The sequence below is a fragment of the Lissotriton vulgaris genome, chromosome 10, assembly GCF_964263255.1.
Source record: "Lissotriton vulgaris chromosome 10, aLisVul1.2, whole genome shotgun sequence".
Classification (NCBI taxonomy): Eukaryota; Metazoa; Chordata; class Amphibia; order Caudata; family Salamandridae; genus Lissotriton; species Lissotriton vulgaris.
The window spans coordinates 623859247-623878283 of NC_141698.1; the positions used below are offsets into that span (position 1 = coordinate 623859247).

General features: G+C 42.3%; 1 protein-coding gene across 1 annotated transcript in view; it reads right to left on the reverse strand.

Moving 5' to 3' along the window:
- XYLB (xylulokinase) overlaps positions 1-19037 on the reverse strand; it is an 894017-nt gene that overhangs the window by 166301 nt on the left and 708679 nt on the right. Inside the window, exon 17 of the mRNA XM_086941458.1 lies at positions 6449-6536. Within this exon, the coding sequence (XP_086797584.1) occupies positions 6449-6536 (88 nt within the window). The remainder of the gene's footprint in view (positions 1-6448; positions 6537-19037) is intronic.

The window sequence follows — 19037 nt, forward strand, 5'->3', positions numbered from 1 at the left end:
CTTTTGTATCGCTTTGTTCGCCCTAAGTTGGCAGGGTATGCTCAGACGTGAGTCCCTTGCTCACTTTGCCACTGGATTCAAGCTAGCCTGGCTGATGACGGCTGAAATGCCAGAAACCGGTCCCAGGATGCTTGTGTCTGGTCCAGGGAAGACATGGCTTTGGCAGTTCGGGCTGGACTGTTCCCATGAGGCACAGGGTCAGACTGATTTGCATATGGCCATGTCTGAACTGGGGTGGCGGGGTGAGCTAAAGAATGGTGATGGATTAAACCCAGATCAGTTGACTGAGGTGAGTGTTTGATTTGCTCCAACGCTCCGTCCATCATCCCCTTTTGTATTGCTTTGTTCCCCCTAAGTTGGCAGGGTATGCTCAGACGTGAGTCCCTTGCCCACTTTGCCACTGGATTCAAGCTAGCCTGGCTGATGATGGCTGAAATGCCAGAAACCGGTCCCAGGATGCTTGTTTCCGGTCCAGGGAAGACATGGCTTTGGCAGTTCGGGCTGGACTGTTCCCATGAGGCACAGGTTCAGACTGTTTTGCATATGGCCATGTCTGAACTGGGGTGGCGGAGTGAGCTAAAGAATGGTGATGGATTAAACCCAAATCAGTTGACTGGGGGTGAGTTTTTGATTTGCTCAAACGCTCCGTCCATCATCCCCTTTTGCATCACTTTGTTCGCCCTAAGTTGGCAGGGTATGCTCAGACGTGAGTCCCTTGCTCACTTTGCCACTGTATTCAAGCTAGCCTGGCTGATGATAGCTGAAATGCCAGCAACTGGTCCCAGGATGCTTGTTTCTGGTCCAGGGAAGACATGGCTTTGGCAGATCAGGCTGGACTGTTCCCATGAGGCACAAGGTCAGACTGATTTGCATATGGCATGTCTGAACTGGGGTGGCGGAGTGAGCTAAAGAATGGTGATGGATTAAACTCAGATCAGTTGACTGGGGGTGAGTGTTTGATTTGCTCAAACGCTCCGTCCATCATCCCCTTTTGTATCACTTTCTAATCAACATCACATCCTGTATCACACACCCCCTTACACCAAATTTAACCCACTTCTGGATCTCCAAAACGTTAATCAGACACTCAACTGTTCAGCACAAGCCCAAAGTGCCTCACTACTGTACACCTCCAACACCTCCAATCTCAATTAACCTTTGTGGTCATGGGCAGCTCAAACCAGTGAATGAAGATGGACCTCCATCATCCAGGTTCAGCCATGGCTGACTTCCAGAATTATTATTATTATTTAAAAAATTTTTATTATTATTATTATTTAAAATTTTATATAGCGCGCAGTTGCCCTTGGGCATCCCAGCGCTTATCCAGACACCATCAGATAATGAAAACGGCCAGATTAATGCACTCAAGCAGGAAACAGATAGGTTTTAAGACATTTGCGAAAACGCAGTGTACAAGACTCGGCACGCAATTTTAAAGGGAGCGAGTTCCACAGCTTTGCCGTGTTAACTGAGAATCTTCTCCCGCCAGTGCGGCCCTTTTAACTCTGGGGACTAAAAGAAGATGTTTTTGGTCAGAGCGCAACGTTCTGCTCGCTTTATAGGGGACCGCTAAATTCTTCAGTATTGGGGGGGCCTTTCCCCTGAAGGATTTTATGGGCTGTACAGAGTGCTTTAAATTTGACTCTCTCCCGCACTGGGAGCCAGTGCAGCGCCTTTAGGGCAGGTCTGGCTGACTGCGTCCTAGGAATACCCATGAGCAGCCTTGCCGCCGCATTTTGGACATGCTGGAGTTTATAAAGAGTGGATTCAGGAGCGCCCAAAAAGATGGCATTACTGAAATCCAATCTAGATGTGATCAGCCCCTGAATCAGCAGCTTCCTTGATGTTACAGGTAGAAGAGGGAAAATTTTACGGGCAGACCGTAACAGGGCGAAGCACACTCCTGCAGTTTTCTTAGCTTGGGTCCTAAATGACAGGTCTTACTCTAACCAGACTCCCAAGCTCTTGATCACCTCTTTAGAGTCCGGAAGGTCTCCCATGCAACTCGGCCAGCTGGTCAGAGGGAGTACAGGAATTTTGCTCCCTAGCAGCATTATTTCCGTCTTCGAGCCATTCAGCTTGAGAGCTGATTCTTCCATCCAAGTGTGAACGTCCGACAGGCAGGAGTGCAGTAGGTCAGGATTCGCAGCCAGTTGGGATAAGGAGACCATCAACTGCGTGTCATCCGCATAACTGACGATCTTGATGTCATACGGGGCAACTATGTCCTCCAGGGGGGCCATATATGCATTAAATAATGTCGGGCTGAGGGAGGAGCCCTGTGGCACTCCACACTGGAGGGGGATCGATTTAGACCGGTCGCTGCCTTCCAGACCTGGTATGTTCGTCCGGTAAGAAATGACCTCAGCCACTGCAGGGCAACCCCAGACACCCCTACCTCTGCCAGTCGCTGAATCAACACCTGATGGTTCACGGTGTCAAACTCCGCACTGAGGTCCAGGAGGATCACTGCCACTGACCCTCCTGAATCCAGAATGCGTCTGGTTTCGTCAACGACCGCCAAGAGGGCAGTGTCGGTACCCTGACCCGGACGGAATCCGATTTGCGAAACTCGAAGCAGTCTGTTAGACTCCAAAAAGCCTGACAGTTGTTGATTGACCAACCTTTCAGCGATTTTGCCGAGTTCCAGCAGCAGAGAAATGGGCCTGAAGTTTGCCAGGTCTGAAGGATCTAAATTAGGCTTCTTTAAAAGTGCCTTTACAACTGCTGTTTTCCAGCTTGGTGGCACCAAGCCCTGGGCAAAGGAGGCATTCGTTAGGTCTGTAACGGGAGCCACAATGGAAGCTGCTACTTGTTTAAGGAAATTCATAGGGACCGGGTCCATGGGAGAGCCACTTTTCAGGGATGCCAAGGCCTTCAAAACTTCAGCCACTGATACTGGGCCAAAGGTATCCAGATGGGTGGCTGTCTCACTAGCCTGTGTTCCTAAGTTCAATTAACCATCGTCCTGAGGCAGCAAGGGCTGAGGCAAGGTATTTAAAATCTTCTTAATTTTAGTATGGAAGATATCTGCTAGCTCCGTACATTTCTGTTTGTCATAAGTGACCGCAGGCTCGGGGACTTTGAGAAGTTCTTTAACCACTTTAAAACTCTCTCTAGAGGAACTAGAGGCGGATTTTATGCGCTCTTCAAAGAATTGGGCTTTTGCCTGTCGAAGAGCAGATTTATAGCCCCTCATCGCGGCACGATATTCGTCTCTCCTGGTTATCTCCCATTTCTTTCTCCACAACCTCTCCAGCTTTTTACATCCTTTCCTAAGGGAGCGAAGCTCGACAGAGTGCCAAGGAGCAGATCCTAATCTTTTCTCCCTCTGTTGCACTCTCTTTTTCGGAATGAGGGCGTCTAGAGAGGCGGACAGCCAATGGTTAATGTTAGCATCTCCTTTAATTGAAGATGTCAAGGCCCGAGCTCTCTGACTGCCTCTGTCAGCATCACAACATCCTTCATTTACATGATCTGCAGCAATGAGAACAAGCTCAAGTATGAGAAAGCCAGATGGCCCTCTCTCCACCAACATTAGAGTTCAAAAGCAGAACATAGCACACTACTCTAAGTGGGCAAACATGCCACAAGGGTATGGAACCCAGAGCAGAGGGACATAAAAGCAGACACAAATAGTAGGGTGCACTCACTCTTAGATGAGTGTGCACATAAGATAAAGGAAATGCCCCAAGTTCAACAGACAGCTCTGCCCTGCCAGCATCAAGCCCACTTGCTCAAATATATAAAATGCGATGCAGCTATTCATAAGAACTTTCAGTTTGTTTTTTCCTTTGAAGAAACCTATTATTTGTACAGACATTACATTAGAAGTGGTCCCTGCCATTGGTTCTGCCCATTAAATACCATGTAAAGTAAACACTCTTATCTAAGGCTGTAACTAGCCAGCCCCGCGGACAACATTGCCTCTGCAGCATCCAATTTCACTAAGTAGATGTCTCTCTTAGTTGCTGTAACCCTCCAAAAGCCTGTTTTCTTTACAAAGCAAAACCATCTACTCTAAATAATTCTGAGCCATTAAAAGATAGTGTAGAGTCCTCATGAGCAAAGGAGACTAAGTTATGACCCTGGTGCTAAATCCACTTATAGAGCGGCTATCAAAATGTAACATGAAGCTACTCCTTCAGAATGAGTTGCTTAATACAGGAATAAAATTGATACTGCAGTAACTCCCCATACAAAATGTTCTGTTATCAAGTCTATGATGATCCAGAAGGCCACCAGTAAAACCATGCCCGCTTTTTCGCAGCTCTGTGATGATCTGGCCATGTACTTTCATGATAAAATTGCTACCATCTACACCAATTTTTCGATGCAAATGCTGACAAATTTTCCATTGTGCTTCGATTCCTTGTTTCAAGTCAATTACAAGAATTTGCCTACTTGTGTTATCTTCCAGTTTCAATGCTTATTCACCAATATTATATCTGGATCCTCCTTGGGCCCCATGTCCACTGCAAATGTTTTGTTTTTGAGCATCCAATATTGGCCATGCATTAACTCATCTCATCAATGTTTCTCTACGCTCTGACTTTGTCCCTCCTCTATTAAAAGGGGAACAGCGTTTACAACGCAACTTTTACCACGCAGTACCTTTACCACACAACTTTTGCAACGCAAGTCGTTACAACGACTTGCGCTGGGGGGTGCTGTAGGATAGGGAATAGTTTAATTTACTATCCAAAACCTTCCCTACTATCCACGGGGACTGGAGTTGGAATAGTAAATTAAACTATTCACTATCCAGCACCCCCCAACGCAAGTCGTTGTAACGACTTGCGTTGTAAAACCTGTGTGGTAAAGGCATGCGTTGTAAAAGCATGCGTAGTAACGACATACATCCGTATTAAAACAGGCTGTAGTGGTCAGGCTTCTACAAAAGCTGTCCTTGGATTCCCCAACAAAGGTCTCATTTAGCTAGATTAGCTACTTCACCCTTATCTCCTGTCACACAAACTTTGATCTTCTGGCTTCAAACCTGCATGCACTCTCACCGTTAAACTCTCCAGACAGGGCAGTAGCTCCTTTAGCTAGTTGGCTCCCAAACTGTGGGATAGTGTGCAACTTAGCGCTCTCGAATCCACTCCCAGGAAGCACCTTAAAGCATGGCTACTCCAATATTAGGTGTTACTAATCTGAGAGTAATGGCTGCTTTTCTTCCATCAAGGCTATTTGGCTCTAGGACATTACAACTTTGGTCTCTGCATGTTCTACAAAATCGCAAAATAAATATTGTTTAAATCACGAACATACAAGTTTGCCTCAGTTCATTTACTTTTCACAGACTGGCAGTGCTTCATTTGTAAAAAGAATAAGTGCCAGCACCCTTCTCAGAAGGCCCCTGCACCACCTATACCCTGCCAGCACTGGCGAGGACAGTACCAACATAACACCTAGGCAACACACTCTACAGGTCTGACAATTCAGACTATTTCAGGCCACACAAAGCTATAATAATGGCATGAGAGACTGGTATTATTCATTTTCAATGTATGTTGACTTAATAAACATGGTTGTTGTGCTCATCTCAAAATTAAAAAGACCGCACCACCATGTGGTGGACTGTCTCTAGGGCCCGTGCGGATACATAAGTGCCGGTGCTGAGCACTGGAAACCATTGGCGCAAATTAAGCAGTGCAGGCCGGTCTACCCAGCAAAGCTCACAAACTTGGCCCTAATGCTAAATTTGCAAAATGGGACATTTCAGGGCAATATGATATAAAAGAAGACTGTTTAATGAATTATTTCTTACGATGGAAAGGTACAAGAAACATGATAAAAAAACAGTGATTTACAACAGTCTAACAGATTTAATTAAGTGATTTATCTTTGTTTACACAAGAAGAAAAACCCGAGTGGTTTACTTGAAAGAAGTGTGCAGGCCTCCCGAGAAGAGGTTGCTCCTCTTCCCATATAGTACTGAAATTTCAAAACACTGACAGAAATTCCGAATTCAGAAATGACATTTTCCCCAATCATTTCCATCAGGCAGGACTGGAAATTTACAATCACAAAGTACTCATTTCATATACGAAGTCTAAATGTAGGTGCACAAAAGGCATTGTGAATAAGGCCGAGGGCCTAGAAGTACCCATATCGTACCTGAACCACAGTCAGCCGGAACAGCCATTTTTGGCAAAGTGTGCTTAGGGCACACAAGGCCATTAACTTATATTTCTCCTTTAGTTACAAAAATATCCACAACATTTACAGGTGTCATATGTATCCTAGCAGGGTGCATACGATGAGCAGGTGAATCGGTTCATCTTTCTCCTGAAAGCTGTGCTTTTTTTCAAAACAGTATAGTGATGCTAGGAGAGTACTTAGAAATATTTCCTCCGATCCTGAAGTTTTGAGAGACAATTCATTGGACGATTGAGGATAGAGTCAGGAGTTTTTTTTATAAATTGTTACTTGGTCTTACCGTGAATTGCTCTGTAAGCACAACCCAAGGACGCTGAATTCGCTGTATCGATTGTATACACAGGTGCACCAAACACATCAGAGAGGACCTGAAAAAGGGTACAATATCAGTGGTAGCAAAACCCAACATATCCCTAAAAGCACTAGAAAGTTTTGAAGCAGAGAAAGTATTGGCCTCTGCAATGCCCATCATGTAGTATTAAAACCAACAGCAGCCAGCGAGCTGACAGAGTGGCAGGACTGAGGGGAGGTGGGGAAAGGGGATGGGGGGATGGAGAAGATGGCGAATGGGGCCAGGGAGAGACAAATAAAAAACATGTTTAAAACACTTACCTGTTGGCCGCATCACACTCCTCGCTGCTCCAGGCACAGGTTCCCAGAGTGCCATGCGGCCAATCCGGATGCTGCTGAAAGTAGCCTCAGGATTGGCCTAAGTGCCAATGATTTCACTCCGAAAAAATAGAAAGGGAGGTCTCCTCACAAATCCAATGTCGGGACGAGGAGTAAGGGGAAACAAGAAATCAAAACAGTCCCTATCATTAACTTGAAAAGGGGATAATACTATCCCTAGTAGGCCACCATAGCTCAAGAGATCCTTACACTTAAATCCACTCTAGTAAATTATATACACAATAAGCAAACAATTGGGGTAAAAGTTATACACAATTTATTACAAAATATACAATTTCAAGTTTCAATTACAGTGCCACAATACAAAATATTAAAAAAATGTAAAAAAAAAATGGTTGGTGTCAGCACCCTACCAATGATTCAATGGTGCACACATGATTAACACACAAAATCAGAATTAAAAAAGCAATTAGCTATTAAAAACAAGTTGTCGACGCAGCGTTTCGGTTTTTATGATGACACCTTCATCAGGACAGGGTTCTATACAATAAAGAAACACAGTATTAACACAACATTTTCTTTAGAGCACAACTATATCGTCACTTTTTTGCATTCTGCCCATTGCTCTTTTCTACATTTGTATAGTTTTATCAAGTTCATTTTATAGTGGAGCAGAGAGACACACTTCTCATGGATACATTATACTAAGGCATAGTGATCACTGAAACACATTTTTTTTAAAATTGCATGCAGTACTGGGGCACATTGGACAGTGGCAGCTAGATCTCTTGAGCTATATAAAGTTCAAGCGAGGTGAACTTCGAGGTGAGTTGCATCTCGAGTGGCAATCAACCTATGGGAACAGTCTATAACTATTCCGACCTATGTTATTTATAAAGGTGGGGATTTTTTACTTACTTTAAAAAAACGAACTCTTATCACTTTAGAGACGTATTCCTCTGTAATCAATTCGAGGAAGGAGTCCTTAACTCATCACAGGACATCATATACACGAATGGATGTGGACGATCAAAACATCTCTTTGTGTCTGAAACTACAAACACCTTACTTCAAATTCATATTTTTGTTAGTATAGGATCTATGTGTATATTAGTACTATAAAGGTCTGTTAATTACCTTCACTTTATCATGGAGTTTCCTTTACATGAGGAAAAAAGGAGCCACCGTTATGAGGGACTTTTTTTTGAAGTTCCTTAAAAAAATATAAATCAAGGGGTGTGTCAATTTATACTCCAATTAAAGCAGTAACGTTTTTTAGTTAGCACTTGCATTTCTCCATCAGTGTAAACCACTTACCCTTGGATACAGGGGATCAGTCTAAAGTGTAGCACGTGACTGGATGCCGTCTGGTTCTTTTTTTAAAACGAAGTAGCTGTTTCATTCGTTAACTCCACTCTGGGTTTTTTTTTAAATTACCACCCTAGGAAAAACATATATATATAGGTGACGGATTGATCAATTCCTGACTCATTTTCATATATACGTTAATTTACGTCTTGTATAATCATTAAGGGAATAGGTCGTATTACGTTGTGCAACAAGACTTATATTTATGACTGCCAATTGGCTAATCCAACACGATTGGTTAAATTTAATTTAACGCATGCGGAGTTATTGCTGCGTATCTTAAAATATTCTGAGCCTTATATACAATTTTCTTTATACACGGGGTTTTTTTTGGAGCGAAACTCGTATTCTACTGCGCTATCCCCATACGGTTAGTTTCCGTTTTCAAGACAGTGTTTGGTCACAGATTATCATCAAGATGACCCCCTATCGTTGTCTCAGTTCGCCCTTCAGTGGCGTAATCGAGATAAGACCATAAATTCGGCCGCTCCACATGGCTAGAAACTGGAGCCACTCGGTGACAATATCTATAGCTACCACCTAACGAGAAACCTCAATCAACTCCTTGCGCAGTCTTTTATATATACAGATAAATCCTGTCAGTTGAATGCTCAAACTCGAGCGGGTATCCAAATGAAGTAAGTAGGATTATATTGCAAAGCCTCGAAAGAACCCTAAACTTCCTTGCAATCGATTAATCCACTAAAAAACTACCACAGTAGTTCTTCATACGAGTCGCACACCATAACACGCACAAAGGCTCCGTAACGGTCTCGCGAGTTTTTCATTGAAAACGCGCGACCCGGAAATAGTTAAATACCAACAAAAACACAGGAAGTGTGTATCTGCAAAACGGACGAACAGGAGTGGAAAAAGGAGCAGGGAGGCCGAATACCAGACGAAAGGTGAGCGAGAAAGCACCCGTAATAGCAGGGAGTTTTCACAAGACTGCGCACGAGTTGATTGAGGTTTCTCGTTAGGTGGTAGCTATAGATATTGTCACCGAGCGGCTCCAGTTTCTAGCCATGTGGAGCGGCCGAATTTATGGTCTTGTTTCGATTACGCCACTGAAGGGCGAACTGAGACAACGATAGGGGGTCATCTTGATGATAATCTGTGACCAAACACTGTCTTGAAAACGGAAACTAACCGTATGGGGATAGCGCAGTAGAATACGAGTTTCGCTCCAAAAAAAACCCAGTGTATAAAGAAAATTGTATATAAGGCTCAGAATATTTTAAGATACGCAGCAATAACTCCGCATGCGTTAAATTAAATTTAACCAATCGTGTTGGATTAGCCAATCGGCAGTCATAAATATAAGTCTTGTTGCACAACGTAATACGACCTATTCCCTTAATGATTATACAAGACGTAAATTAACGTATATATGAAAATGAGTCAGGAATTGATCAATCCGTCACCTATATATATATATGTTTTTCCTAGGGTGGTAATTTAAAAAAAACCCCGAGTGGAGTTAACGAATGAAACAGCAACTTGGTTTTAAAAAAAGAACCAGACGGCATCCAGTCACGTGCTACACTTTAGACTGATCCCCTGTATCCAAGGGTAAGTGGTTTACACTGATGGAGAAATGCAAGTGCTAACTAAAAAACTTTACTGCTTTAATTGGAGTATAAATTGACACACCCCTTGATTTATATTTTTTTAAGGAACTTCAAAAAAAAGTCCCTCATAACGGTGGCTCCTTTTTTCCTCATGTAAAGGAAACTCCATGATAAAGTGAAGGTAATTAACAGGCCTTTATAGTACTAATATACACATAGATCCTATACTAACAAAAATATGAATTTGAAGTAAGGTGTTTGTAGTTTCAAACACAAAGAGATGTTTTGATCGTCCACATCCATTCGTGTATATGATGTCCTGTGATGAGTTAAGGACTCCTTCCTCGAATTGATTACAGAGGAATACGTCTCTAAAGTGATAAGAGTTCGTTTTTTTTAAAGTAAGTAAAAAATCCCCACCTTTATAAATAACATAAGTCGGAATAGTTATAGACTGTTCCCATAGGTTGATTGCCACTCGAGATGCAACTCACCTCGAAGTTCACCTCGCTTGAACTTTATATATCTCAAGAGATCTAGCTGCCACTGTCCAATGTGCCCCAGTACTGCATGCAATTTTTAAAAAAATGTGTTTCAGTGATCACTATGCCTTAGTATAATGTATCCATGAGAAGTGTGTCTCTCTGCTCCACTATAAAATGAACTTGATAAAACTATACAAATGTCGAAAAGAGCAATGGGCAGAATGCAAAAAAGTGACGATATAGTTGTGCTCTAAAGAAAATGTTGTGTTAATACTGTGTTTCTTTATTGTATAGAACCCTGTCCTGATGAAGGTGTCATCATAAAAACCGAAACGCTGCGTCGACAACTTGTTTTTAATAGCTAACTGCTTTTTTAATTCTGATTTTGTGTGTTAATCATGTGTGCACCATTGAATCATTGGTAGGGTGCTGACACCAACCATTTTTTTAAACATTTTTTTAATATTTTGTATTGTGGCACTGTAATTGAAACTTGAAATTGTATATTTTGTAATAAATTGTGTATAACTTTTACCCCAATTGTTTGCTTATTGTGTATATAATTTACTAGAGTGGATTTAAATGATTTCACTTCCACACAGACTGGATCCTGTGCCTGCTCACTCCAACTCATATAAACACTCAGACAGAATCTCCCAGTAAATCTTTGATCTCAGGGTGTCCCAAGAGGGAGAAGGGCAATTCCATTTCTGGCTCACGCTCTAGCGATAGTCTTTGTCAATTTCTGTTGCACAATAGCCTGGCAAAAAGCTTAGCACTTGAATTAGTGCAAACAATGCAATAACACAGGACAGGTGGGGGGGAAGATAGTGGCCGGGTAGGACGCTCGGCCGGTGAGCTCCAGACTCTGTGACTCGTCTGACATGAGGACGTAGAGAAACTAAGCTGAAATTGCACCGAAACGCGAGAAAAACAAACATCGATACACTGAACATAAGAAAAGGATTTCTTATTTGCAAAAAAAAAAACGCTATGATAAGCTACCTGGTGGATGAAAGTGGCGCTTCGTGGGGGAAGTCTGGCTCATCCCTCCGGACAGAGTGCACAGTGTCCGGGGAAGTGCGACGTATCTCAGGAGTCTGGGCGGCCGCCGTGGAAGCAAAGGCGATCTGTGCGAGAGCTTCCGGGAGATTGAGCTTCCAGTTCCGGGGTGTAAGTGGCAGAGCCGTTCCAGACGTGGAACGGGTGTCAGACTCGCACCGGAGCTACGGAAAAAAAAGAGTGTGTTTGTGGAGCCCTTTCAAACGCCACAAAACCGGTGCCGAATTCTCACCGGGGCAGCAGCAGGGGCGGCAGGAAAAAAGACCAAGTATGTGGAGACCGCCGTGGAGCCCTTCTGAATGACGCGGAGCTGTTGACAAGTGTCAAGAGAAAGGACTACGGCTACGAAGCCGGTCGTGAATCAGGCGACCAAGTAGATTTCTTTGAAGGTAAGCTCACAAAAGACACTCAAAGAGCGCAAAGGAAAGTAGAACTTGTAAGAGCACAGCAACACATGTGTGATCCACAGAAAGCAACTGAGGATGGTGGGAAAACCTATTTTGAGGTAGAGAAAACTCCCAATCATACAGAGGTAGCAGAAAGTGAGAGCCCGCGTAGCAACCTGGGAGGGAGACCAGTGGAGTTACAGGGCAAGCAGGTCGTGTCAAGCTATAGCCTACGAAACAGAAGTTTTTTGAAACAAGAACAATATCCTAAGGGTATCTGTCCCAGGGAAATTAAAAAAAGAACTAGAAAACCAGCCAAACAAAACATAAAGAATAGCTCTGAGAGAGGGACAGTCGCCTCTAGGGGGAAAGCTGACTTATCCCAGAAAGGTAAAATCAAGGTTACCCCGTCATTAAGAAGCTACTTTAAAGTCCAGCTGCAGCAGAGTCCACACACGGAGGAGCGGGCACATAGACTGGTATATCCGTCACCAGAGGGGCCCCCTTTTTTGGGGGGAAAAGAAAGCGCGCCTACCCCTGCCACAGCACAACCCCCTGTCATAGACAACACACATTCGAGGAAACAAACAAACCTGGACTTAGAAGAAATGACCCCAAAGGGCAGTAAAACTAGTAAAATCAGTAAAATGAAAAACAAGGTAGTATCAAAGAACTGGGAGGACACTTGAAAGATCAAAGCGGTAGGAACAGAGGAAACAGCAACCACCCTGCAAAAATTAGTTATGGCGGAAGGTGGTACAAAAGATATAATCACCGCTGAAATAAGGGAAGAGACAACAGACGAAGAAGACAGCGAGAAAAACACGGGAGACGGAACCCCGAAAAATACCAAAAGCCACACAGATGAATTCCTTGAAAAGATATGGACTGAGATGAGAGATAAATTTACCATATCAGAGGCCAAGCAAGACAAGATTCAGGAAGTGTGCGAGAAGCTGGACAATAAGCTAAATGTATTAGGGGACAGAGTGACTGCTGTAGAATGTGAAGTGGGTGCTCTGAATAAAAAGGTGGAAAAGAATCGAAAAGAGATAAACTCCCTGAGGCAGGAGAGCAAATTAATAAATGAGAAGATGGAGTCGCTTGAAAACCAGGCAAGAAAAAACAATATAAGGATATTAAATGTACCAGAAAATCAAGAAGGGTCAGACATGAAGAAATATGTGGTAGAACTTTTGGCAGAACATTTTCCCTGAGCTGACAAAGCAATATTAGAGGAAGACATACAGAGAGCACATAGAAACCAATTTGGTAAAAACAAAGAGAGGAAAACGTCGAGGAAAATTCTTATTAACTTCAAAACCTATGTGCTAAAAGAAAAAATCTTGGGAGAGGCACTGAAAAAGGGAAATTACAACAAAGACAATTGGACTTTCAAAATCAGATCTGACATGTCGAAAGCTACTCAAACCAGGCAATGGGAACTAGGGAATCTAATGCCAGAACTACAACAACTCGGTGCCATGGTACAGATGAAATTCCCTCCATCATTGAGAATAATGTGGCGGAATAAAATGAGGAACATAAGAGACCCAGAAGAAGTTAAATCCCTCATTGAACTAATAAAAGAGCAAATCCGAACCGAAGAACCAATAAGTTAAAGAAGAAATCCTTTGAGTACCACAAGAACAGTAGAATATAAGTAAAACAATGGTGCAAGGCTTCGCAACAATCATAAGACATACAGGTCAAGAGTCACGAGTCAAGAGCTACCAAGGGTTATGAAGATAACCCAAAGAAAAGAAGATGGAGGATTCCCCTGGGAGGGTAACGACAAAACACAAAAAAGAAAACATAAAAACTACACAAAATGGAAAAAGGGTGGGGAGCAAAATAGGGAAAAAACAAGAAAAAAATCCTCATAAGTCGAAGAAGAAGATGGAAAAACAATAAGGAGTTTTTTAACATGAACAACAAAACAGACATTAGATTAAAGGGGAATGTGACAAAGGGAAACAGGACAGATGAGGAGTACAAATAAAGAATTTAAAATACTCTCCTGGAATAAAAATGGTATGAGGACAAAAAGCAGGAGAAACAAAATCCTGGAGTATCTCAGAACATCAGATAGTGAAATAATAATATTACAAGAAACACACCTACTAAAAGAGGAATGGGCTCAAGTAATAAAGACCCTAAGATGGGTAGATTCATACGTATGCACCACACAAGAATGCAACATTAAAGGGATAGTGATAATCCTTAAAAAATCACTCAAAGCCACCCTGGACTCAGCAGAAGTAGATTGTAAAGGAAGATGGGCAATAGCAAGGGTGAAGATAGGAAAAAACCCATTCACAATAGCAGGATATTATGGACCTAATCTAGATGACGCAGACCCTCTACGGAAACTCTACTCTCACCTATTACAAGCTACCTCCCCAATAATTTTGGGAGGTGACTTTAATCTTATAATGGACCCCAGCATTGACAGGTCCCCACCAGGGAGGCAAGCAAACTTACGGAGAATGAGAGAATGGATTGGTATTTATAAAAGAGACCTAGAACTGATAGACATCGGGAGAGATAAAGGAGAAAAAAATCAACCATTTACGCTTCATAACAAAAAATTGGGGCATAGGTCGAGAATTGACTACTTCCTTATTGACCAAGATCTGTCGGGAAGTGTACAAAACCTAGCTCACCTCCCAGCTCACTTATCAGACCATTCTGCTGTCCAGTTAACACTTCAAGTAAAATCAATTGAAATTCAAAGAAGATTCACTGTAGAGAGAGCAATATTACTTGACCAACAAATTGTGAAAGAAATTGAACTGGAAACAAAAAACTTTTTCGAAAATAACAAAACTGGTACGACAAAACAGGTGACTTGGGACACATATAAAGCTGTTTTAAGAGGAAAGTTATTAAGTTTGGGAGCATACAAAAACAAAAAAATGCGACAAGAAATAACAGATCTGGAGAAAAGTATTAACTCCCTTGATACCCAAATAGTAGCGGAACAAGACACAATTAGGAAAAAAGAGCTAGAAATAGAAAGAAAAAGCCAGAAAGAAAAACTTGAAGACATCCTAGAAGACAAAGTGCGTACAAAATGGGAATCAAGTAAACTAGCAAATCATGAATACGGGGAAGGCTGTGGAAAGTGGCTCTCTTGGAAACTAAAAACAGATAAAGCCAGGAATAAAGTAAAAAGAATACATCAAGAAGGTCAAACAAATCAAAGCACAGAAGAAAACACAATCAGATGAGAGTTTATGAAATTTTTTGCTGAGCTATCCACGGAAGATACAAACCCACAAGAAAGCCAGATAGATTCATACCTAGAAGGCATCCCATCTTTAGCCCTTACGGAAGAAGAAAAAGAAGAACTAAGCAAAGAGATCCCAACAAGTGAAGTAGAGGAGATTATCAGAAGCCTAAAAAAGGGAAAGGCAGCAGGGCCGGATGCCCTACCAAATGAGATATATATAGCATTAAGAGATATCCTGCTACCACACATTACGGAGTTGACAAACTTGATCCTCAAACAACAAAATAAAATACCCGATTCCTGGAATGAAGCAATAATCACAATCATTCTAAAACCCGGTAAGGATCCTACGAGGTGCGAATCATACTGTCCTATATCGCTGCTCAATGCAGACTACAAAATCTTTACAAAAATCATGGCAGCTCGATTAGGGAAAGTAATGACCCAACTTATAAATCCTGGCCAAAAGGGATTTGTCAAGGGGAGACATCTACATGAAATTACACATGAACCTTTGAGTTCTATTGACATAGCCACGCAAACGAAAGTCCCCCTTACCATACTCACTGTCGATGCCGCTAAGGCATTCAACAGAGTTAACTGGTCCTTGCTAGAAAGAGTCATGACCAAGAACAACATAGGTCAACCATTCATGCAAGTCGTGAAACAAATCTATAAGACACCAAGGTCAAAAATCCTAGTCAATGGCAGTCTTACAGAAGATGTGAACATAGGAAGAGGAACAAGGCAGGGATGCCCTCTCTCGCCCCTGCTTTTCAACCTATATATTGAACCGCTGGCGAACAAATTAAGAAACACTAAAGAGATTACCCCCTTCAGACATCAGACGTGGGAAAAAAAGATCGCACTATATGCAGATGACCTGATGATTTTTACGGACAATTATGTCAACTGGAAGTCAGCTATAGAAGAGACCATAAGCGAGTTTGGGAAAGTTTCAGGTTATTTGGTAAACCATTCAAAAACCGAAATTATGACCTGGAACACTCAGTTCAATAGTCCAAACATCAGGAAGGAAATAAAATACTTAGGGATTCTAGTGAACCACGAACTAGAGAAGATTCCACAACGTAATCTTAACAAGGTCACAGGAGAGGTGAGAAAGTTACTTAAAGTGTGGTCCAGCCTACCATTAAGTCTTATAGGAAGATCGAATATCATCAAAATGTCAATTCTGCCTAAGTATACATTCCTCTTCAATACCATTCCTCTAGAATTTGGAAAGTCTCTTTTAAAAAAATCACAGGGTGATATCACCAGCTTTATATGGGCTTCGAAGGGAACCAGGATTTCGTGGAAAAAACTCAGGAGGGGAAAACAAGATGGAGGACTATCAAGCCCAGATCTGGTGGAGTACTACAAGGCGTTTCAGTTTAAAAACATACGGACCCTGCTAAAAAGTCAACAATAGTACCGCAAATACCTACAAGCAATGACAGAATCAGAAGACCACTTTCTTTTCAAATTTGGCCACCCTAAGTACTTTAAAAAAGTTAAATTGAAGACTTTAAGGGAGGCAGCAAAGTTGTGGGTACAAATCAGAGCAAATTTAAATATCCAATACTACAGTGCAATGGCCCCAATTTGGGACTCTCAGGGAACCCCAGAACGCCTAAAAGACTCAATGGCAATCCCCTTGAAACAAGGCAATATCAACTACTGGGGTCAACTATTAAAAGGATCAACTCTGATTACATGGGAAAAACTCCAAATAATCACCAATGGATCAGTCTCCAAATTTAAATATTATCAAATCTCAAGCTGGGCGAAAACCATCCCTATAAAAAATCAAGAGAACGTAAATTTGGAAAAGGAAATGGGAAAAAACCTACCCATAATCAAAGAGGTGGCAAAGTGGTACTTGGCTTTTATAAATGCAGGAGAAGGAGACATGAGGATAGAAGACCAAATCTGGGGGAGAGATATACACTTAGCTGAACTGGATAGAATCTGGGAAAAATCTGTGGAAAAATGCTGGTCAACTCTAAAGTCTGCAGCTTTAAAAAGAAACCATCTATACACTATTCATCGCGCATACTGGACACCGAAAAAGTTGTCCAAATTTAAAAATGCAGGCGTAAAAAAGTGCCCGAACTGTGGGAAAGTAAAAGCAGACGACGTCCACATGTTCAGAAACTGCCCACTATTGGAAGAATATTGGAAAGAAGTGGGTAAGACCATGAGCATGATCATGCATAAACAGCTAACTGTAAGTACAACCCTTACTCTTTTTGGGATTAAAGACACAATAGATGGAGGGGGATTAACCAAATATCAGGAAAATCTTCTCTTTGTGTTAATTGTTCTAGCAAGGAGGGAGATTTGTATAAACTGGGTTAGGCCATCCCCACCAACACACAGAGACTGGATGAACTCTGTCTTAAGGATTAACAAACTAGACAGGAAGGGAAACACCAATAAGAGATTTAAATATTGGGAAATCTTTGAAAACCACCTAATCTCCAATACAGGGTTAGTACATACGGTCCCATGAATAATGCGACACAACATCTGGTGGACAAGTATGATACTTGTTGAGTAGCCTAGATGGCTAGCTCACTCTCACACATCCAAACCAGATCTGGAACTATGTAATGGTTTAAGGGTACTCCTCTGAAAGCATTGCGTAGATGACAAACTCCCCAACCACGAGAGATCAAGGGGCAGTGTTGGTAAGAGAACCAGAGGCAGAAACCTGAAACTCCAAATACATAGAGCTTCGCAATATGAGGATAAATAAAAAAATTTAAAAAAGCTTAGTACTTACTGTTAATGAGATTATTCAAGATGGGTACTGAGAGTCACAATAATCCTTACTACCCACTCAGTACCTCGGATCACCTACTCTGCCACACCATGTAACATGTCACAAAATTAAATTAGTAGGAAAGTAGCCAAGTACTAGACTACCATGCAACACCCAAAGACCTACCGCACCTGCCCTATCTGCATGTGAAAGGTGACGGGTAAAGTATCACTTATTCAATATAGATGACTTTTTGATTCAAAGTAACGGATTGCTATTGAATATATTTATCTAAAATTATAAAGCTGTCACTGCCTCTTTGTATGCTTTCCTTCCACAACAGAACTCAGCATCCAATTTAGTAGGCAGGACAATTCCTATGTTTAGACAAGTCTAACCAAAAACATTGACATCAGTCCAACTTATGTAGGGCTGGGCGTAGTTCGCAAAGTAGTGCTACTCGAAGCTACGTGAAGTGCACTTCGCTCTACGCATAGCACTACGCGAACTGCGAGTACCCTGTCCGCACTGTGCAAGATGCCGTTTTCAAAGATTGCACAGTGCAGACAAGCATCCGGCACTGTGCAATCATTGAAAACGGCATCTTGCACAGTGCGAGCTGTAGTTTTCTGCCGCTCAAGTAGATTTTTACTCGAGCGGCAGGTTTCTCAATGCGGACTGGTAGTTTCTCATCGCAAGCGGTCGCGAGCATATGCGACCACTCACAATGAGAAACCTGACCTCCCCGCATTGAGAATCTCGCCGGGAGGTTTATTTTCCAAGCTTGCGATCGGCAACTTGATGTTGCTGATGGCGAACGAGGAAAAAGTCTCACCGAGATGTAATTTTGCTTGCTCCCGGTCGCCAACTTGGACTTGAGGACCGCGAGCAAGCAAAAAATGACCGCTGCACTACGCTACGCGTGTTTGCACTGTGCTACGTGCAGTTCGCGTAGTGCGGAGTAGCGCAAACTACGCGAGCGTAGCGTAAGTGCTTTGCCCAGGGTTACTTATTAGGGTCAATGAGAGCCCACACATCCCAGTACATCAACAGTACACATTGGACACAACCTCAAACACCATCATTCACATAACAAACTCCAAGCCATGCAGTTGGTAAAGCATTGCCACCTCAACAGCACATGCACATCAACTTATATTCATATATCACCATACACCAACAGCACAAATTAAACAACTCTTGACACCACCCTCCACACAACAAGGCTTTAAGTCATATGAGTTGGCTAATCTTTTGCCCCCTCAACAGTACCTCTAAATCAAGTTGTATACTTACTTTACCCTAAAGTCACTATAGACACAACCACTGGCATCATCTATACAGACAAGACTTCAAGCATATACT